General features: G+C 39.7%; 1 protein-coding gene across 1 annotated transcript in view; it reads right to left on the bottom strand.

Moving 5' to 3' along the window:
• The window catches only part of DENND1A (DENN/MADD domain containing 1A), a gene marked incomplete at its 5' end in the record, with an annotated part of 93160 nt that overhangs the window by 41305 nt on the left and 33063 nt on the right, over positions 1 to 18792 (bottom strand). Inside the window, 3 exons of the mRNA XM_010189925.1 lie at positions 253 to 293; positions 873 to 960; positions 1504 to 1605. Of these exons, the coding sequence (XP_010188227.1) occupies positions 253 to 293; positions 873 to 960; positions 1504 to 1605 (231 nt within the window). The remainder of the gene's footprint in view (positions 1 to 252; positions 294 to 872; positions 961 to 1503; positions 1606 to 18792) is intronic.

Here is an 18792-nt window from a genome sequence, read left to right as displayed (position 1 = left end):
GGTCTCTAAGATACTAAACGTTGGATTCAAAGACTTGAGTATTCTTATAGTGATTTTTTTTTCCAGTGTAATTTTTACTTCTGTTCTTTACTTCATCTGAAGGGCGCAGTAGTGCCACACAACCAAACTCAGGTTGGTCACAGCAAAACACTGCAGGAGCAGGTTAGCGATGTTGGTGAGGATGGAGGTCAACAGCCAGAATTCTACAATGGTCCAGTAAGAACGGGAACTGGAACAGTACTGTGTTCTTACCCTGACTGTAGAGAGCCACTGGTGGTACAACTTGTCACTACCTAGAGAGAATCACAAAAACAAACAAACTGTAACTCTCCACCAAATAGAAAGCAAGCTAGAAATGCAGAGTGTTAGCTCTAAAAGCATGAACAGTACAGAAGCAGAACAGGACACCCATCCTTTTCTTTTAATGGAAACCCAACAATAAAAATTGATGATATCTCCACAATTTTTCTTTTACTTGCTAAGAGGTATTTTTATTTTATCTGTGTTGTCTTTCAGACATCTGCGAACAGCGAGATATTTTTTAAGATTGCCAAAAGAAATTTCAGGTGGTTTTGGGTAAAGGGAAGGTTTTTAAGTATCCTCCATTATAAGACCTCTCTCAGCCAGGTGGTAATGCTGAGTTTTTGTACGACTGAACAGACTTTATTCAGACTACAGTAAGTTATTCTAAGTTCTTGACAGAGGAATGAACAAAAATGTAAGACACTTCAACCTGCAGGGATCATTGCAGCCTCAGTTTGAGTGCTCGGCTGAGTAACCACAATGACCCACGCCCCATCACACCATGATGGCCCACAAACAGTAAGTCAAGGGCAGTGTCTGAAATGACTTCAAAATACTCAGTTTCTTACCTGCGTATTCTCCCATATTTATCTCTTCTTCAAAAACATCACTGAAGCCCTCTCCAGAGTTAAGAAGATCCAGACGACCATCAATGAACTACATCAGCATTAAAAGAGAACATAAACAAATCAGCCATCCCATCCTTTATCTTTTCAGAAAGAATTTATTCTGCATTTCCTAGAATAACCCAATGCTCTTATCTGGAAGGGACTCGAAACAGAATGAAAATACAAACAAAACTGGTTAAATATTTACCAATGCAAAAAGGTAAGCTGCTTCACAGAAAAAACCCCAGTATTCACGTGTTTGTCTACACAGGCACGTTTTCAGCCTCCCTGAAGCAGTGATATAATGTTTAAAAGTAAGTTTAAGTCCAAAGTTTACAGCAGATACACGGGGTTCAGGTATGCTCAGATCAAAAACTGAGCAGAGAGATGTTTAGTGGGAAAAACTATACACCTCTTAAAATACAGAAAGCCTGAATCTGAGCAAAGCCAGCAAGCAGAAATCAAGGTGCTCCGCTACACGAATTTCCCTCATTGTGTGGCTGACAGATGAAGGAATACAGGAACAGCCCTCAGAAAAACCAGCTGTGTTGTTAAAGGATCTGCTTCTCCATTAGAGCAATTAAGCCAGTACCTGCTTAAAGAGCTGGAGCTGAATGGCGTTCTGCAGAAACTGCCTCATGACAGCAGAGCGATGGGACACAAACATTTCTTCACAAAAAGTGATGGGTTCGCCCTGTAGAATCGAGAGCATTAAACACTGAAAAAGCTTTGTCTGAGTCTGTTTGAATCCACCGTCTTCTTTCAAACATTTCTTCACAAAAAGTGATGGGTTCGCCCTGTAGAATCGAGAGCATTAAACACTGAAAAAGCTTGTCTGAGTCTGTCTGAATCCACTGTCTTCTTTTTATCTGCTTCTCTTCCACAATAAACAGGTAAATCGAGTCGGCCTTACACAACACCGAGTGAACTGTCGTTTGTTTCCAGGTTTCAATCGTGTGACTGAGAAACGGGCTGGAAACCGGCAAACCGCGTCTCACCAAAATAAAACACATTTGCTATGTGCACATTTTGCTAGTGCTAGTGAAGGAGCTTCTGCCACCCAAAGAGGTAATTTTATTTCACGTCCCCAGAATACGACATGGTCATCTGAATGTTGGATATTCTGCTCGTCTGCCTCGGTGGACCCCTCTGGTTAACCTGCACGAACAAGGCAGCAATGTCTACTCTGTTCTCTGCACGGTTCACATTACACTTTCATACGCTGACTGAGTGCAATTTCCCTTTTTCACAACCTTGTTGGCAAAAGACAAAAATGGTTCTGCAGCTCTACTTTTATCTTATTTTAATGAGTTATGTTAATGCTGAAGTCTGCTGTGCATCTGCCATAAGGGCACAAATTTCCTCCACACTTAAATCTACAAATACTCAATGCAGCAAGCAAACACATTTATTGAAGAAAAAAAAAGAAAGAATGATAAAATTACACCGATGCATAATTAATACGGAGGCTTTTCATACTCATATTGAAATATATTTGGACTCTATCTGTTGAGTATTTAAAATCAACATTAGATAGCAAAAAACCTTAAAGCACCTCCCTTAAAAGGGTGGTACCGTTCAATTTCTGAAAGCTTTTTAAATTAGCAATCTCATTTACCATGGGCTGTGTAAAGTCAGGATAACGGGGCCGCTAAAATGACTGTGCTCAAAAAACCCGCACACCAGAGCACTGCTTGAGCATATTGGTTTTTCCCAAATTTACATGGGAAGCCACCATGCGATGCCAGGACTTCTAACACCTCATCCATGCTAAAAGGATACTAAATCCTCAAAACTATGGTGGGCAAACTGTGACGACACCTTCATTCCTTAATATTCGTAAGTACTCACCAATTTCCCTGAGTTCACAATCGAACAAACTTTCTCATTGGTACATTTCCTACTGTTCACAGGGAAAATCAAAACCACTGCAGTCTTTCTGGGCAAGAAGCATAAGTGTGAAAAAACCCACTTGGGATTTGTTTAAACTCTCTCTCAGGTACAAGGAAGTAAAAGTCAGGGTACTATGAAGCACTACCATTAGAGTAAGAGAAAAATCTTAGGAGACTGCAAATGCATCTGTTACTGCAGAAACTGTAGTGACACTTTCCAAGCAGGGCCCACATCTACCTGAGCAGTACGAAAAAGGCTTTTCCATCAAATTCAGCTTCCAGAACGTAATAAAAGATGCCTGAAAAATACTTGTATCTGACATAGATACAATCTGGAGTGTGAAAACTGCTGGGAGGAATGCGTGAAGAATATTAGATCAGTCCATGATCAGAGAAGTTGTCCTCCAGAGGAACGTTCAGCTTTCATTTCATCCTGACTTATAAAACACTTTGAAGGAAATGAGCAACGCTTCCTATGATCTATGAGAATCCAAAATTCCTCCCATGGACAGAGAATCATCAAACAGTTTGGGTTGGAGAGGACCTTTAAAGAGTAGGAACATTGCAGACAGAACTACACGCTGCCAAACAGAAGCTTCCTCTACCCCAGTGTACACCCAGCACAACCACACCAGCCTCACCCCCTAAGCACAGATGCAGCTGGGGGATCCTGGTATTACTGGAGTGCTAACACACTTCCTTTCCCAAAGTATTAATGAAGGAGTTTGTTCATTAGGTTGATTAGACCTTTTGACCTCTTAAGAGCCAATTCAGGCTCAACGGCTGCTAGATGATAGGAAAAACTTTAATCACCAAGGTCAAGCGTGAGCTTTTCAGCTCAGAATGCATTAGTACCTGCCACCCGCCACAACCTCCAGAGGAGTGAACGTGTTGCTGCTAACCCCCATCCACAGCTTCATTACAAAAAGATAAGATGGACAATAAGACCATTTTCTTGACAGATTTAGTTAACTGTAAATTATAAAGCTAGTCAGCTCTGCTTTTACTGACAGATGACACGATACATGAGAGGACGTGCTAAGAACCGCAGTTATTCTGTGAAATGAACAGGCTTGCTCACATGTAAAACAATTATAAAGACTCGTCCTGATAAACCCATCAACTCCTAAACTTGCTGTTTCAAACAATTAGAATTTAGGCCTTGATTTGTCAACACCTTAAATATCCATCATTTCCCTCTCCAACTCTAAATGCATAACAGAAGCTACGATATGGCATTGTAAGTGCTCTAAATGTGTGCACAATGTGACTCCATGAGGAATCCGATTTGATCTGTAGTATTAGACAATTCACATACATTTCACGATTGGATAACATCATTATTTTTAATACAAAAATTTACACATTTCAAAGACATTTAATCTGCAATCTTAACACAAGAGAAGTAACTTTCAAATGCAAGTCTAAGATTTAAGACTTCCAGATGCACTGACAAAATACGTGCCTTCTCTCTGCACCTTTGCAAATCTCCCTTTATATGAATATTTTATATTCACATGGCATAATGAAGTTCATCAGGGCAGTGCTGCTATCTCATGACCGCTTAAAAAGCTGAAAAGTTTCAGCCCACATCTGATCTGTTGCCAGCCCTATTTTTAAATTGGAATGCTTTTACATTCTAAAATAATGTTTAAAACTACTTAAAGCAGCAAGTGAAAAACGAAAAGAGAGTCTAGGACTTTTTTTCAGACTGTTCTAGAGTTTCATGAAACCCGTTGTATTTTAAGCAGCCAAAAAGCCGATGGAAAGATAAAGCCCAATTTTGATTAGCTACACTGTGAAACAATGTCATGGTCCCCGATCCTTCAAGGAAACAATTTTTCATCAGAAAGAAAAACTTTCTTTCGAAAGAAGGGACAGGACCCGGTGCAGTTACTGTCAGTGGGAGAAGCACCACACACAAATTGTCTGACTCACCATGGCAGACAGCCCAGGTAGCTGCTTATGGTGAGAACTTTCCCAGTGAATATGAAGGACTAGAAATATGTGGGACAAGACAGGACAGGTTACAGAGGGACTTGGAGGAAAGGACAGAGGCAAACACAAAGGATACTTCGGGAAAGACACACAGGTGCCAAGATAACTCCAGGAAGTCCAATCTATTCCCACTCCTGCAAGAGATGAGACACCAAAGTGTGCATCTGAGTAATGGGGCTTTAAAGCCAGCATGTGACTGCTGGAGAAAACAGTAAAATCATGAAGGGTTCAAATTAGGGCAGCAGTGAGAGTGTCTTGCACAAGCAAAGATTTCACAGAACTTGATTCTAAGGGTGAAAAAAACCCAACCCAAAGCTGAAGACTATGTTTAGACAGCCCAAAAAGTTATGTCATGGAAGATACGTGTAATCTCTTCTGCATTGCCATGGTCAGCATGTGGTGCACGTAATGAATTTTGTGCTGCTGTATGCATGCCCTTAAACCATGTAGGTGCTCTTTCAAAGCCTCTCTAATAAATACACAAGCCATTAGAGCTGCTCTGTAAACCAGCCACAAAATGAAGAGGTGTGGGTGGAATTTAAAGGTGAAGCCCAAGATGACAATCTGACAGTGTACAAGCTGTACGTCTAATGTCACTGTGCTACACGGCAAACCCCAAACATGCAGCAACAACAACGGCATGCAAGAGATTCATCTATCACTGTTATTACCACCTAGATGCTGCAAATAACCACATCCTTTACTACAATTGGCTATGTTGCAAATGATAAAGTAAAGCCTGTAGGGATAGTCTAGGAATTATCATCCTTAATTCCACCCTGAATTATAGGGAAACTAAGGAGAATGATCTTGCTGAGGGGGATATACCTGTCAGTGTCAGCTACAACAGCAAGCGAAGGCAAGCAAGCGCTCTGCAGACCTCTCAGGAAGTGTGATTAGGATGTGAAGGCAAGATTAGCTCATCACAGCTGAGGAAGGATCATCAGGCAGCCAGCAGGACTCAATAAAGAAAATCTGAAATTGGTGACAGACACCTGACAGGACACCAGCTCACTCAGATTGCAATTGCAACGACAAATAACCTCCCTGTAACTAGTGCGGCCGTTCAGCACAAGAAAGCTCTTTGCATCCGCCTCAGTCATAATGGAATCAAGAAAGCATAGATCAAATACTCTGCATTAAGCAAATAATACCACAGCTTTATTAGCATTTCAAGATGCTGCTCAGGAACAAAGAAATCGTGTGCTCAGAGATTTGACCACACTTCCACAGAAAACTAAATTAAGGCTCTGTTCAAAAAGAGACTAGCGGTTCTGATAGGTTAGTACTGCCAAGTGTAATCTTGAAAAGCATTTAAAAAACACATATTTGCCAACGCAGACTGTACTGTCCAAACGTTTGCTGTCTCGTGTCAATGTCCATTTTCATTACCAGTCTAATTCTGGGCTTTTTTTTCCAGTTTTTATAACTTCTGGTAGAGATACATCACAGGTGAATATCCCTACCATTTTTTCTTTTAAAATAGATTTACAGTATCTATCTTTTTAGATATACTTTTTATAACATTTACAGTACCAAACAAGACAGATCACTCCTCTATATTCTCAACCCTTGCATTTGCTGGTGAATTGGGATTTCTGACAGCTGTCATTCTTCTGCATGTGATCTGATAACGCCTGTAAGAAGTCACAATAACATCACTGAAGGAGAAATAAAAGGGAGTCAGTCAACTCACTGACACCAATCACAACACTTAATCACATCGACATCCCCTTCAAAAGGGGATCCTCATGTGTCAAAACTCAACCCATACCATACTGGGGCTGGTGGGTCCATGCACACACAGTGAGCTTTGCTCAGGCACTGCCTTTACAAGAGCTCAGGAGCTTGCTTTCTGAAGCTGGGTTATGTTGCAGAACACGGACATATGACACAGTCAGACATAACCAAGCTTTTTCTTGCTTTGGGCTATCTGGCCAAAACCCAAACAAAAGTAAAGCATCCCCAGAAAGGACGTATAAACTTTGCACAGAACTAACTTCAAATACAAGATGAAATTAAGAAAAAACATTCAACTGTGTAATTAAAAATGTGTAAAATGTGTACTTAAAAAAATTTACCTCACACAGCAATGTTTCTGCTTCTCCTTTCAAACCCTTTTAGTTTTAGACCAAGTAAAATGACACACACGCAGATTCACAACTAATGGATCTACTTGACTGCATCAGAGCAAGGGGTTCTGTGGCCAACTCAGGCCATCGCCTGCCCTGATCACCAACATCAGCTGTAGGTCCCTCAGCAGCTGGTACAGCCTCGTGTCTCTAGGGCTCGAGCAACAAACTTGGAAGATAAAGTGCAGAGAAGCCAGCAAAGCAAGCATTTGGGGCTGGGGGGAAAGGAAGGAGGAAAAAAAAAAGAAAATAAAAAGAAAAAATATCACCATTTCACAGATCAAGAATAGAGGCATGAAAATAATAAGTAACTTGTACACGGTCACAAAAGTCTCTGACAGAGCCAGGGAAAAGAACCGAAATTTCTTTAATCCCTGTTCAGTACCTTAAATACGAGGCTATTCTTCCTCTTCCTACTTGATATTGTGTCAATGCATGAGTGTAGGTGTTGAAAGACTAACAAAAGAAAAGTAATAGTATGGTATTATGAGCTGAGAAACCTAATCTTTATCAGATACAGCAAACCTCTATGATGCTGCCTGCATTGGGAACTCTCTCTTTGTCCTGAATATGCTTTAAATTACTGGTATAATGTGTACTGTATGTTGTTCCACTCTTATATTTATTCCACAAAAACCCCTGTGGCCTGCATGCGATTTTATCATTAGCTGGCAAGGTAATTTCAGGGCCCAGTTCTGCAATCATTCCATGAGCAATGCTCCCATTGAAGCCAGTATGTTCTGCATGCAAAGCAGCTCCCAATTCAGGTTTCCTATAATAAAAAGGTCTTTTTTCTATTTTAACTATTGTGGAACATTAGTGACAATACAAAAAAGGAGAAAAATCACCGAGCAATTCTTTGTACGAGTTATTTTATACCGTGACAAAATACAAAAGTGTGCTTAGAAACACAATGCACACAAAGTATTTCCTACGAGATAAATTACAAGCTTTTTTTTTGTTTCATTTATTAAAACTCAATAGAATAGAAAATATTTTGTTAAAATAGGAAAAAAAATAAATCTCTGCAAAACCAATAAATGATTGGCCAAGATTCAGAAGTGACCAATACGCCTAGTGGTCACAAATGTAGATACTGTGCTTTCTTTTGATTTCCTAGATACAGGTAAAATGCCACAACTCATCCAAACCAATGAAGCTTCCAGGATCCACCCAAGTAAATACGTTGAAAATACGTTACTGTGCAAGAAGTTTATGACTCTTTTGTATCACGATCCCCAAAACCACGCTGAACAAAACAGCTGTTTTCAAGATGGAGACATTTTAATGTAATATTTAGATGCTAATAGAGACGCAGAAGGAGAAAAACCTGTTTTTAACTTCACTAAAGCAATGTGAGCGAAGCTTGAGTCATAAAGGTAGGTCATAAAATCCCACTCTCTTGGCTAAGTAACAAAAACCCCATCTCCATAAATAAAATAGATATTGTGGAATGGAACTTTAAATTTTCACTGAGTTAGAGACTTCTACTCTCTGGCAGATATACTAATGCACAAGACACGAGATAACATGATCTGCAATGCCACCTCCTTCATAGAATGTCGGGCAAATTAAATGCTATTACTACAACAGAACTCGCTGAGGTTTGATTTGCCATCACATTATGCCTCTGGAAATTATGCTGCGAAAGCCTCAACTATTGCCATGAAAAACCACAGCTGGAAAAGCAGTCCCTGTAGAGAAGGAGTTTTTCACGTCCCTGGAGAGAGGTGATCAGAGGCACTGGGTCAGGAACACCGGAAAAGGCTTCACTCCTTTCTGTTCAACCCATGTAACCATCTCTGGAAACCAGAGTGGTCATGATCAATATACAAATGCATGCACACACATGCTTGCTATGGTTATTTATCATATACGTGGGATTATACATCAGTTACTTATGTCATATGCTCTTAAAGATACAACTGCATCCATTGCTGGGAACAACTGGAACTTGCCACACCAAAGCCACTTGTGCCCGTGCTGCTGGTTACAGAGCCCTGGTGTGATCCACGTCTGCCCAAACAACTGAGAAATCAGCTCCAAACCACTCAAGGTTCTGCTCCTCAGGGGTGGAAAAGAGCAAAGTAAAGCAGTTCCCTTCTGAAATAAGTGAGAACTCTTTATTTTCCTTTTAGCATTTATTCCCTCTTTGTCTGTCCGAAAGAGGCTCAGATTATAGCACAAGAAGCCACATTAGTATGATCACAAAAACTGTGCTACTTTGCAATTACTTTTAACAGAGCTTCTCAATCACTGGCACTAAACGAAGCCCTTTCCCCTGTCTCACAACAGGGTAAGCATCCTGCCTCCTGCCATATCAGAAAATAAGTTAGTTTTGAAAGTCAGGCTTGATTTTATTTCCCCAGACTTTCATCTGCAACATCTCACTCCTTGCAATTTTTATTCAAACCCCTCTAAAAAAGCCAACAAAACAAAACAAAAGATATCTCACTTCTGAGAGGCAGAGAGTGCTGTGTCTTGCAGGTGTTTATTGTAAGATACGTAATCGGTCTCAGTCCCCCAGTTCCCTCCTGATACATTCATAAAGAGAAAGTTGCATCTCACACGAGAACAAAAAAAAGCAGATTTTTCCCTTCAGCACTTTCCCCACAGGTTTTGCTCAATCCACGATGAAGCAACCGAGGGGAATTTGTTCTGCGTTCCTGCAAACCTACAGCTCCCTCACACCGAGGCCGAGCTTTGCAGCAAGTGTAATTATTTAGTGCTTGGCCACATGACTCCTCCCAACTCCCATTATACCAGCCACGCATTTCTGACATGGAAACCACACAAAATTTCTGAACTCTTTTGTGAGGGGAGGAAAACGCCACCTAATTAGCCCACATGTGCGGGGAAGCATCTGGCTCAGAAGGCAGCGGTTTACGCAGCTCCTGAGTTGTCGTGGAGACCAGCACATGCCCTGCTCCCAGCTGAAACTCCAGGGCACGGATCCAGATGCACTTCTAACAGATCCTGACAGACAGCAGATGGGCACATCTCTGCTGGGCCAAGAATGCCAGCTCCGCTCCCCTCCAGACCCACATGCCCTCAATGACCAGTTTAATGTTGTTAAAGTCCTTATCTGCCCAGGAACCTCTGGCTGTCTCACCCTGCAGACAGATCTAAACCTGCCATCTTCAGACCTTAAGACTCCACATATTTCAATCCCATTTATGTAATAGTTATAAGGAGCACTAACAATTGACAAAACTTTACCCAAGAATTTGAAAAATCACTCATTTTTATGCTCTATTTTGGCTATCAATTCAAATTGCATTCATGGAAAAACACACATGAGTTTCTGTGACTCACAGGGTGTATTGTATCTTGGCTGGTGAGGTTTGATGCTGTTTAAATTACTAATAATGGAAAACAAACTTTGGTTTGCATACTCCTAAGAATTGCTAATAATGATGGCTATTATTATTATGGTGACCTCACAGCTTTGAGCCCCATTTTCAGTTTCTCAATATTCTTTCAAGTGTATGAATACATGTTCTCTGTTCCAAATCCCTTTCTAACTTTAATGCTTCAGTGGAAATTAGCTTGGCATTCTGCTACAAACATCTGCAAACAAAACAATCTCCCAGCTCTGGCTGCAAAGCCCCATCACTCCACGCAGACACTGAATACAGCCTGCAGGAGGCACACTGTCTTCTCTTTATTTTAGAAGATGAATTTCCAGGGGAAAAAAAAAATCCTTGGCTCAAACTCCCTCAGAAAGACCCACAACTTGTGACCACAGTTGGCTGCAGACCGAGCACCCCGCAGCTCAACATTTTCTCTCTGGTTCCTTCCCAGGCCAGACACCAGAGGCAGGTGAAAAGCCACCGAACAGCAGGAAAAGACATTTGCTGCCTGCCCGTGCTGTCTTCCAGGCAGCCGGCTGCTCCGCAGGGCTGGGTTACATCATTTCCCAGTATCTACATCACGGACACCAGATATTCTCACAGCAGGCTTTTCCAGCTGAAAATTCAAAGAAAGCTGGCTACCGTGGAAAAAGTCACTGGATACCCAACAAAGTATTTGCACTGTGAAATTAGCACTGTGAACTTTCTCTATTAAAAGCCAGAATCAGCACTGACTTGAGCTGCCTCTGAGCTAATTTGATAAATGCACATACACGTTTGCTCTACACGGGCATAATCACTTTGACCCAAATGCAAGAACGTTACCCAGCTATTTTAGGATTAAAACAAACAATAAAATAAACACGGTGTTATCAAATTTGGACACTAGAATGTAGTGGCTACTTACCAATAATTGCTGTAGCTAAGAATCACACCAGAACACTTCATTAGTTCAGCTATTGTCTGCTACATTGATTACTACACAGATCATTCTCCATATTTTCATTTTAGCAGTACACAATTACATTGCTCAAAATGCACAAGTTGCTCATTTTAAGAATGAAACTCGCCTAACTGTGTTCTAAGTTCCGGTAATGCGATATTTGACATTCAACAGTAATTTAAACTCATTTTTCATGGTTAAACAAAATACTCAGGAACTTTTAAAAACATTTTGTCACATACAATAAACCCCCCACACAACACACCCAACTTCATGAAGTGTCAAATTAGATTTATACCCTATACAAATACTTCCAAAGCTTAAAAACACTTTTTAAGGTGCTAAAGAGTTAATGCTTTGTACTGTGGTCACTGTAAATAAGCACAATTTCAGCTAAGCAATATTGCTGTCAGAGCCACAAGGCTTTGCAGGTGTGGGCAATAATTAAAGGTTTCAGCACATCTACCTGGGTGAAGTATTTTTGCCTCCTATTCCAAGGAGGAAGCCCTCTCTGCGGAGAGCAGAAGAGCTCATTAATGAGGCTAATTAGGTGTAAAGGGGGTAGAGTCTGGCATCAGCTGCAGCTTATAGTAGCTAATCATTAAGCTCTGTAATCTCTACCCCAGAACAGCAGATGATCATGTTCCTGGGTGACTGATGTTGCTAAGAAAATTTCCAGCACCTGAGTACCTGACCAAATACTTTTTGGTGAGGCTAAAAATTCCCTTAACCCTCCACATGCCAGACAGCGCAGTCAGCACCATCTCTTCATCACTCACTTTCTAACAATGGGTATGCACAGAGATCCAAACCTGACGTGAGGTCTAGAATGGGATTTATTTCAGAACTAAAAAAAATAAAATCAATGCCATCAACACCGTACTGGAGGAAGGCCACTAATAATGGTTGGTGGAGTCACATGCAAGAGTCCAGGTATGAGCAATAATGCTTGAAAACGAGCACTCATATACACCTCCTAAAGGTTTGTGAGTTCTCCTTGTGATTTCTTTGCATAAAGCAGTGAGGATAGTTACAATACCACAGGGATGAAAGCCTTGTTAATAAATATGTAAAATAAGGATTTCATTGTACTCATCTAATTTGAAATGAGAAAAAGGACATAATTTCCATGGAGAGAGAATACATGAAAGCAGAGCTCAGTCTGGAACTTGTTTTGTAAAATGAATTGCAAGGACGGCAAACTATTCCAGCACCTCAACATGAATTTTTCAGTTGATCAGGCAGAACCTGCTACTGGCCATTTTTTCTCGAACTGAAGCAGCAGATTTGAATAAAATTCTTTTAGATTCAATGCAAATTCATCAAGAAATAGAACATTTTTCTACTGAAATTGTTTTCTTGCTGATGGTATGGCTTGCAGTAGACCCTTGAATTACTCATGAACAAACATTAAAACAAAAATCTCTAAGTACTTTAGTTATAAATCTTGAGTTATCATTTAAAAGGTACATATTTAAAAAGTGCATTTGCAGCTTAGTTCGTCAGAATGAAATTTTGTAACTCATGAACAAACACTAAAACAAAATCTCCTAAGTACTTTAGTTATAAATCTTGAGTTATCATTTAAAAAGGTACATATTTAAAAAGTGCATTTTCATTCTGACGAACTAAGCTGCAATTTTGTATAGGTCACCAGACTGCAAATATGATTAAATCAGCATCTTTAGCTGATTCTTATTGTAACTGGAATGAAAAAACATCTCAGTTTCCTCTGTTTTTGTTTACAAACTGAAATGTTTAAGGATTAAAAAGAGAAATGCTTTCCAAAACCAGGAAGATCAGCAAGTACCACTGAGGTAATAAAGGCTCAAGCGCATTTAATACAAACTCCCTTGACTCCATGTTACCTGTGGCCTTGGAGACGCACAGATTAAATAACATGGGCTGCTCAGAGGTGGCACCGGTGCTCATTACAGCCAGGGACATGGACGCACAATAAACCACACCGGTAACCCAAGACTCCTTTTGACACCAGAAGGAAAAAACCTCCAATAGTAACTGATACAGTCTCTTGCAATACAGAAGTCAGTTGAAGTGGATGACAAAAATGCCTTGTAGCTAGCCCGATATTATTTTTGATAATTCTGCAGATATATCATAAAGACAAAACCACATGGGGTAATACAGGGTTCTGTAAAAGCCTTGAGATAAGCCCCAGTACTGACCACTCTAGCTATAGCTTCTGTCTGCTCTAGAACAACACGTGCACAGGGAGGTTTCAGATGGGTGTAGGAAGTACTCGACACTGAACGTGCAGCACAGTCTCTTAAACAGAAACATCATTTCTTCCAAAAGACAAATGTTACCAAAATACCTCAGAAATACCTCTGGGAGAGGGGACGGGATAGGAGAGCCATCTGACACAAGATCTTGCTTTCTCCCTTTTACTCTACGACAAGTTACACAATTCTCTAGCAACATCTCATTTCCAGTGGTTGATACCCAAATAGATGATAAAAAAAAGTGAAAAGAGAAAAGTTGAAAACCCGAGATTTAGAACACAAGGGCCATAACTGACGATAGGAAAAGCCCATCTGCCTAGTGCTCTGTCTCCAATGAGTCACGAGCAGATGGCCAGGAAAGACCAGAAAGGTGGAGACCTGAATGTTCCTTCTCCCCTCAGACTCGATCAGACCCGGATCTTCATCTCAAGATATTTACTGACTTGGCTGTTGCTCGTGTATTAAATACACCCAAACAGGCCTTTCCCAAGCACCTCTCCAATCTCCTCAAAACCAACACAAACTTCCTCAGCATCATTTGATGAAGTGCTTGGCAGGATTACTACGCGTGGTACAAACAACAGCCCCTTCTCGTTGATCCTGAACCTTTACTGTTAGAAACCTCGCTTGATTGACCCTGGGTTTTTTATACTGGAAGAGACCATGAGAAGTCACTTCCTATCCTCCTTCTTCAAATTGCCAGGGAGACCTTTTCCTGTAAATAATGCTAGAAAATGGTCCGACATTCATAGTATCTCTGGTATTGAAATAGCCAGATTAGACATTTTAAAGGGGGAAATGGGCAAAAATGACACCTGTAAGCAAGAAGTAGGTGTGTTTAGCAATCGGGATAAGTACATACAGGCATCTGAATTAAACAGAACTACACTCATTTTAGTCAGTGATAACAAACTTTGTCTCCCTAAAGTCTAACTCAGAACCACAATCATGTATGTCCCAGAGATGGTCTGCAGAGACAAGATAAACTGTTGAGGAGTGATGCCAAGATTTGGCACTATTTCTGCAGTGTTGTAATGCTCCTGACAAGTGCTCCATTGTTTCTTAGCCATGTACACACTTCATTTCAGTAATTAGCTGTCAGAGCCCAACAGCAACTTAGTATTGTCTGCTCAAATCATATTAATGAAATGCAATCCACTCAAACGTCCTGAATGCATATCTGTAATTGCGTTAAATAGAGAGGCTGGGGACATCAGCAAACTTCAGCTTCTGAACAGGGCATCACGATCAAGCGCATTAATCCATTATTTCTTAGGGATCTGACAACCAATTAATATTACAGGGCTTCCTATACAGCAATAAGGACTGATAATCCAACATCATTTTATTTCATATATATATATATATATTTTTAAGCATAAAAAAAGACTTCAGACTGCGGGATATCAAAGTACAAGCTGTGCATAACACTTGTGAATACAACATCCTTAAAGGCAGAAAAGCAAGAACTACAGCCTGCAGCATTGCAAAAGTAGTTATTGTATTTAAAGATTCAGCATTTGTATATTGAAACCTAAATGTAGAATACTCAGTGCATACACTGTACTGAGCATAAGTAAAATTAAATAAAACCCAAGATCCTTCTCAAATATATCAGTTTTAAAGATTTCTTCAATGACTGGTAAAACCAAAGAAAACAAAATGCAATTGGTTACTTCTGGTTGTGAACTGATACTTGCCCATCAAGTCACTATGCCATTTTCTCCATTTTCTGTTTCATGCTCTGCATCACCAAAGACTTTTCCAAAGAACAGAATTTGGACAAGATGAAAAATAAGAAAGAAGAGAAATATGTGAGGGAAATATCCTGTGGGTATAACGGTCTTTGGAAAACTTTCATGTCAGTTATGACTGCAAAATTGCTATTAGAATTTAATTAAAATTGAGCACAATAAGTTATGACAAGATAATGGATGGGAAATGTGGCTTTAGGGCAGAGTGAGGATATCTAGAACTCTGGCTAGATGCGCTGCTTTGTTTTCAGTCATGTTTGACAACTGTTCTTGAGATTTCTGAAACGCATCTTAATCCTAATGATCTACAGACATTCACAGAAAAGAACAGCACCACATTTCACTTCTCTCAAGATCTGTAACATATGCCAAATAAGCAAGAGATTCTTAGGACTCCAGTACCATCCAGTCCTTACTTTCATTCACGTTCACAAACGCATCAGACAACTCTTTTTTCAACTAAAAAGCCCCTGCAAGTCCCTCTTAATCCATTAAATATTTTGTGACTTATCTGCAAATAAAATTAATTATTTCCTCACACACACAGAAATTCCTGAAATATTATTTACGTCCACAGTTGAAGGTAACAATGAAATCTGGTGTCATACAGACCCGAAGCAAAAGCAGTGAAAAGCCTTGGGAATGACTTGGACTTGGGGAAATCAATAGCCCTTCACTGGAGACAGCTTCTTTGCTCTGCCTGGAAACTCATTTTGAGAGAGCTGGAATGCAATTTATTCAACATGGAAAGGAGAACGCACGATTAAATAACATTTGGAACAGATATTCCAAATATTAGCTTAAAATCCCCACATGAGGGGATGCAACACATGTATGTTTTTAAAATTTTGATCAGGAAGTCCTCCCTATTAATTGGAAAGCCAATGCTCCGAAACAATACATATTTGTAGTTTCAGAGATGTTTGAGGGAAATATCTACAAACCTGTTACAACTAAAAATTATTTACCTTAAGCATGAACTCCCTTGGTTAGATTCATCTCTTGCAACACGTAACTTAGAAGACCCCACTAGCTTCTGAATAATGCTGGTGAGGTGCTTTTAATTGCAGTTCCTGCACTGACAGAGTTTAAACACCACAACCGAAGAGCAATATTCACTGTCACTCAGCACAGACCGTAACTCACCTCCTAGGATTTGGTTGCCAGAGACACTGCAGCCATTTAACATTTTTTAATTTTTAGGCAAGAAACGAACGTAAGTGACAGCATTCCCATTCTTGGTCTGCCTTGGAGGGTTGAGTATAAAACTTTCTTGTATGTAAGAAGAAAGCATCTTTAGATAAAAGTGTTCTTTATTTTTCATATATTCTTCATGGAGAATATGTAATAAATTCTTAGTTGACAAACAGGGGATAAACTTTATCTATATGAGCACAGATATATCCTGAAGAAAGGCAAACTAATCACATCTGTAATCCTTACAAATTGCTTTCATTTCCACCATTAATCCTCTCTAAGACAAAATGCTGTAGAGATACAGCTTGTAACTACTGCTTGGAGAGTGTCACCGAAAATAAATCTTCAATACACCTTCCTTTTCAGTCAGCAATGTACGGACAGCATTTACAGCTTTTAAAGTGCATTTGGAGCAAAGCCACACCACCTTCATTTCCACGTTACTTTTAAGAATTTAGTATAAGTTACTATCCCTGAGTAAAACTTAATGCCAGATAGGATGCTTGAAGAGAGTTATCGCAATAACAAGTTTTACACTTCTAGAATGCACAACACATATGCGCGTATATACAAAGCAGGCATACAGTTACTCACATGAGATCTGCTATAAAAGTTCTCATTATATAAATGACAAAACTAAATATCGCATTGGAAATTACTCATAACGGAGCTGTGCTTGGACACAAAAGCAACCTTTAAGGAGTTAAAATGTCCTCAACTACAAGTCAAGTTGAAACTTATTTAATTAGGTTCTGTATTTGAAAAAAATGAAATAAATTCTTTCATTAACTAAACCAAACTCCCTTAAAGGCAACAATATGTTCCCTCTCTGTCAGGACAGAGCGCAATGAAATCTTTATTTTAATTGGGGTTAGCTAAGGGGCCATTTGGCTTCAGATGCTTTGTTTATCAGCCCTAAGCTTTACAGCTTAGCCAGTACTTGAAATATTTTACTACAGAAGTATTTTCTTAAAACAAAAAAATAATTGAAAAACCTACTCTTGCAAATAGTTTTCTACAGAGATAATTTTAAATACGCATTTTAAAAATTGGAAGTCCAAGTCAAAGGTGTCCCAAAATAAACCACCGATTTCCTTTCGCATGACTGTGATATAGGTCCCCTTTGTACATCCCTGTTGAATGGTTTCTGCATCGCGCCCTTCCCTAAGCAACCCAGCAAAGATGCAACTGCAGAACAATGGCTCTCGTCACGGCAATGGCTACAGGGAAGCAACCAAACCCACCTCATTTTGGTATTTGGCCACAACCACATGGCCTTTGTTGTGGGCAACGTTACAGAACGCTTCGCATGGGGTAGATTCCCATTTTTAACTAACAGGTACTGCAGGAGACAAGGGAGACTCTGCACTGCAAGAGAACTCCGAGACAAACCTTTCCTAAGAATAGAAATCACGCTTCATATAAAACTCATTCAAGGGCAGAGCTTACTTGCCATGTTTTCTGAGCAGCTCCTAACTTTCATAGGAAAACCTTGGAGTCTTGGACCTGAAAAGCTTGGGGTTGATCAATTCAATTTTAAAACAGGGAAAATGAATTCTCACTCAGTAAATGACATCTTTCTCCTGTAACAAAGTAATTTACAAATCTCAGTAACACAGTTCCTGAAAATATTACGGAAAATAGCTATCACAGGAACGGGCAGTGAACAGGAACTCCACAAAACACAGCCCCAGTTCATTCCAAACTGCAGCTAACATTAATGAAATTATCCAGAATCATTTCCTGCTGTTTCATGAGGATCAAGCTTAGACTGAATTTTGGATTTATTCCTTATTAAACCTTGAAATCTTGGGAGTGTTCCTAAAACTAAAAGAAAAAGAAAAAAAAGAGAACTCCAAACCTAAATTCCACAAACGAAATGCAGTAGTATGACATTTTCCTACTCTTATCCTGTGGTATCACTAAAATCCGTCAAAGAGACTTTCTTTTTTTTCCAAAACTATAAAAAACTCTGTCAGATAATCCCTAGTTGTCTTCTGGAGGATATTTGCGTGATGTTGCTAATAGCTGTATCACGTTACACCACTACATACATTACTTCAGATATAAAAACTATGCCAACAGTATTTTATCAGGTCCAGGTTAAGAACCTCGCTTTATTTTTAAAACAAACTTACTGTGTTTCTTTTCAGAAATAAGAGCATTGCAGCTGAATCTGACAGAATAAAACTTAATTCAAACAAGTCAGTGAGCTCTGTGCTTTGTGTTCATGCTACCTTGAAAAAAATATAACCATTTTAAATTAAATGTGTTATTCATATATTTTTAAAAAATTTCTCTAGATAGCTTTCTGTGTATCTTCTCCGGACTGTTCCCTCGTGAGAACTACAATAAAACGAGCTGCTTCT

The sequence above is a fragment of the Mesitornis unicolor genome, unplaced genomic scaffold, assembly GCF_000695765.1.
Source record: "Mesitornis unicolor isolate BGI_N332 unplaced genomic scaffold, ASM69576v1 scaffold5588, whole genome shotgun sequence".
NCBI classification, from domain to species: domain Eukaryota; kingdom Metazoa; phylum Chordata; class Aves; order Mesitornithiformes; family Mesitornithidae; genus Mesitornis; species Mesitornis unicolor.
The sequence above is the reverse complement of the archived record's forward strand: the minus strand, read 5'-3'. Positions and strand labels throughout refer to the sequence as shown.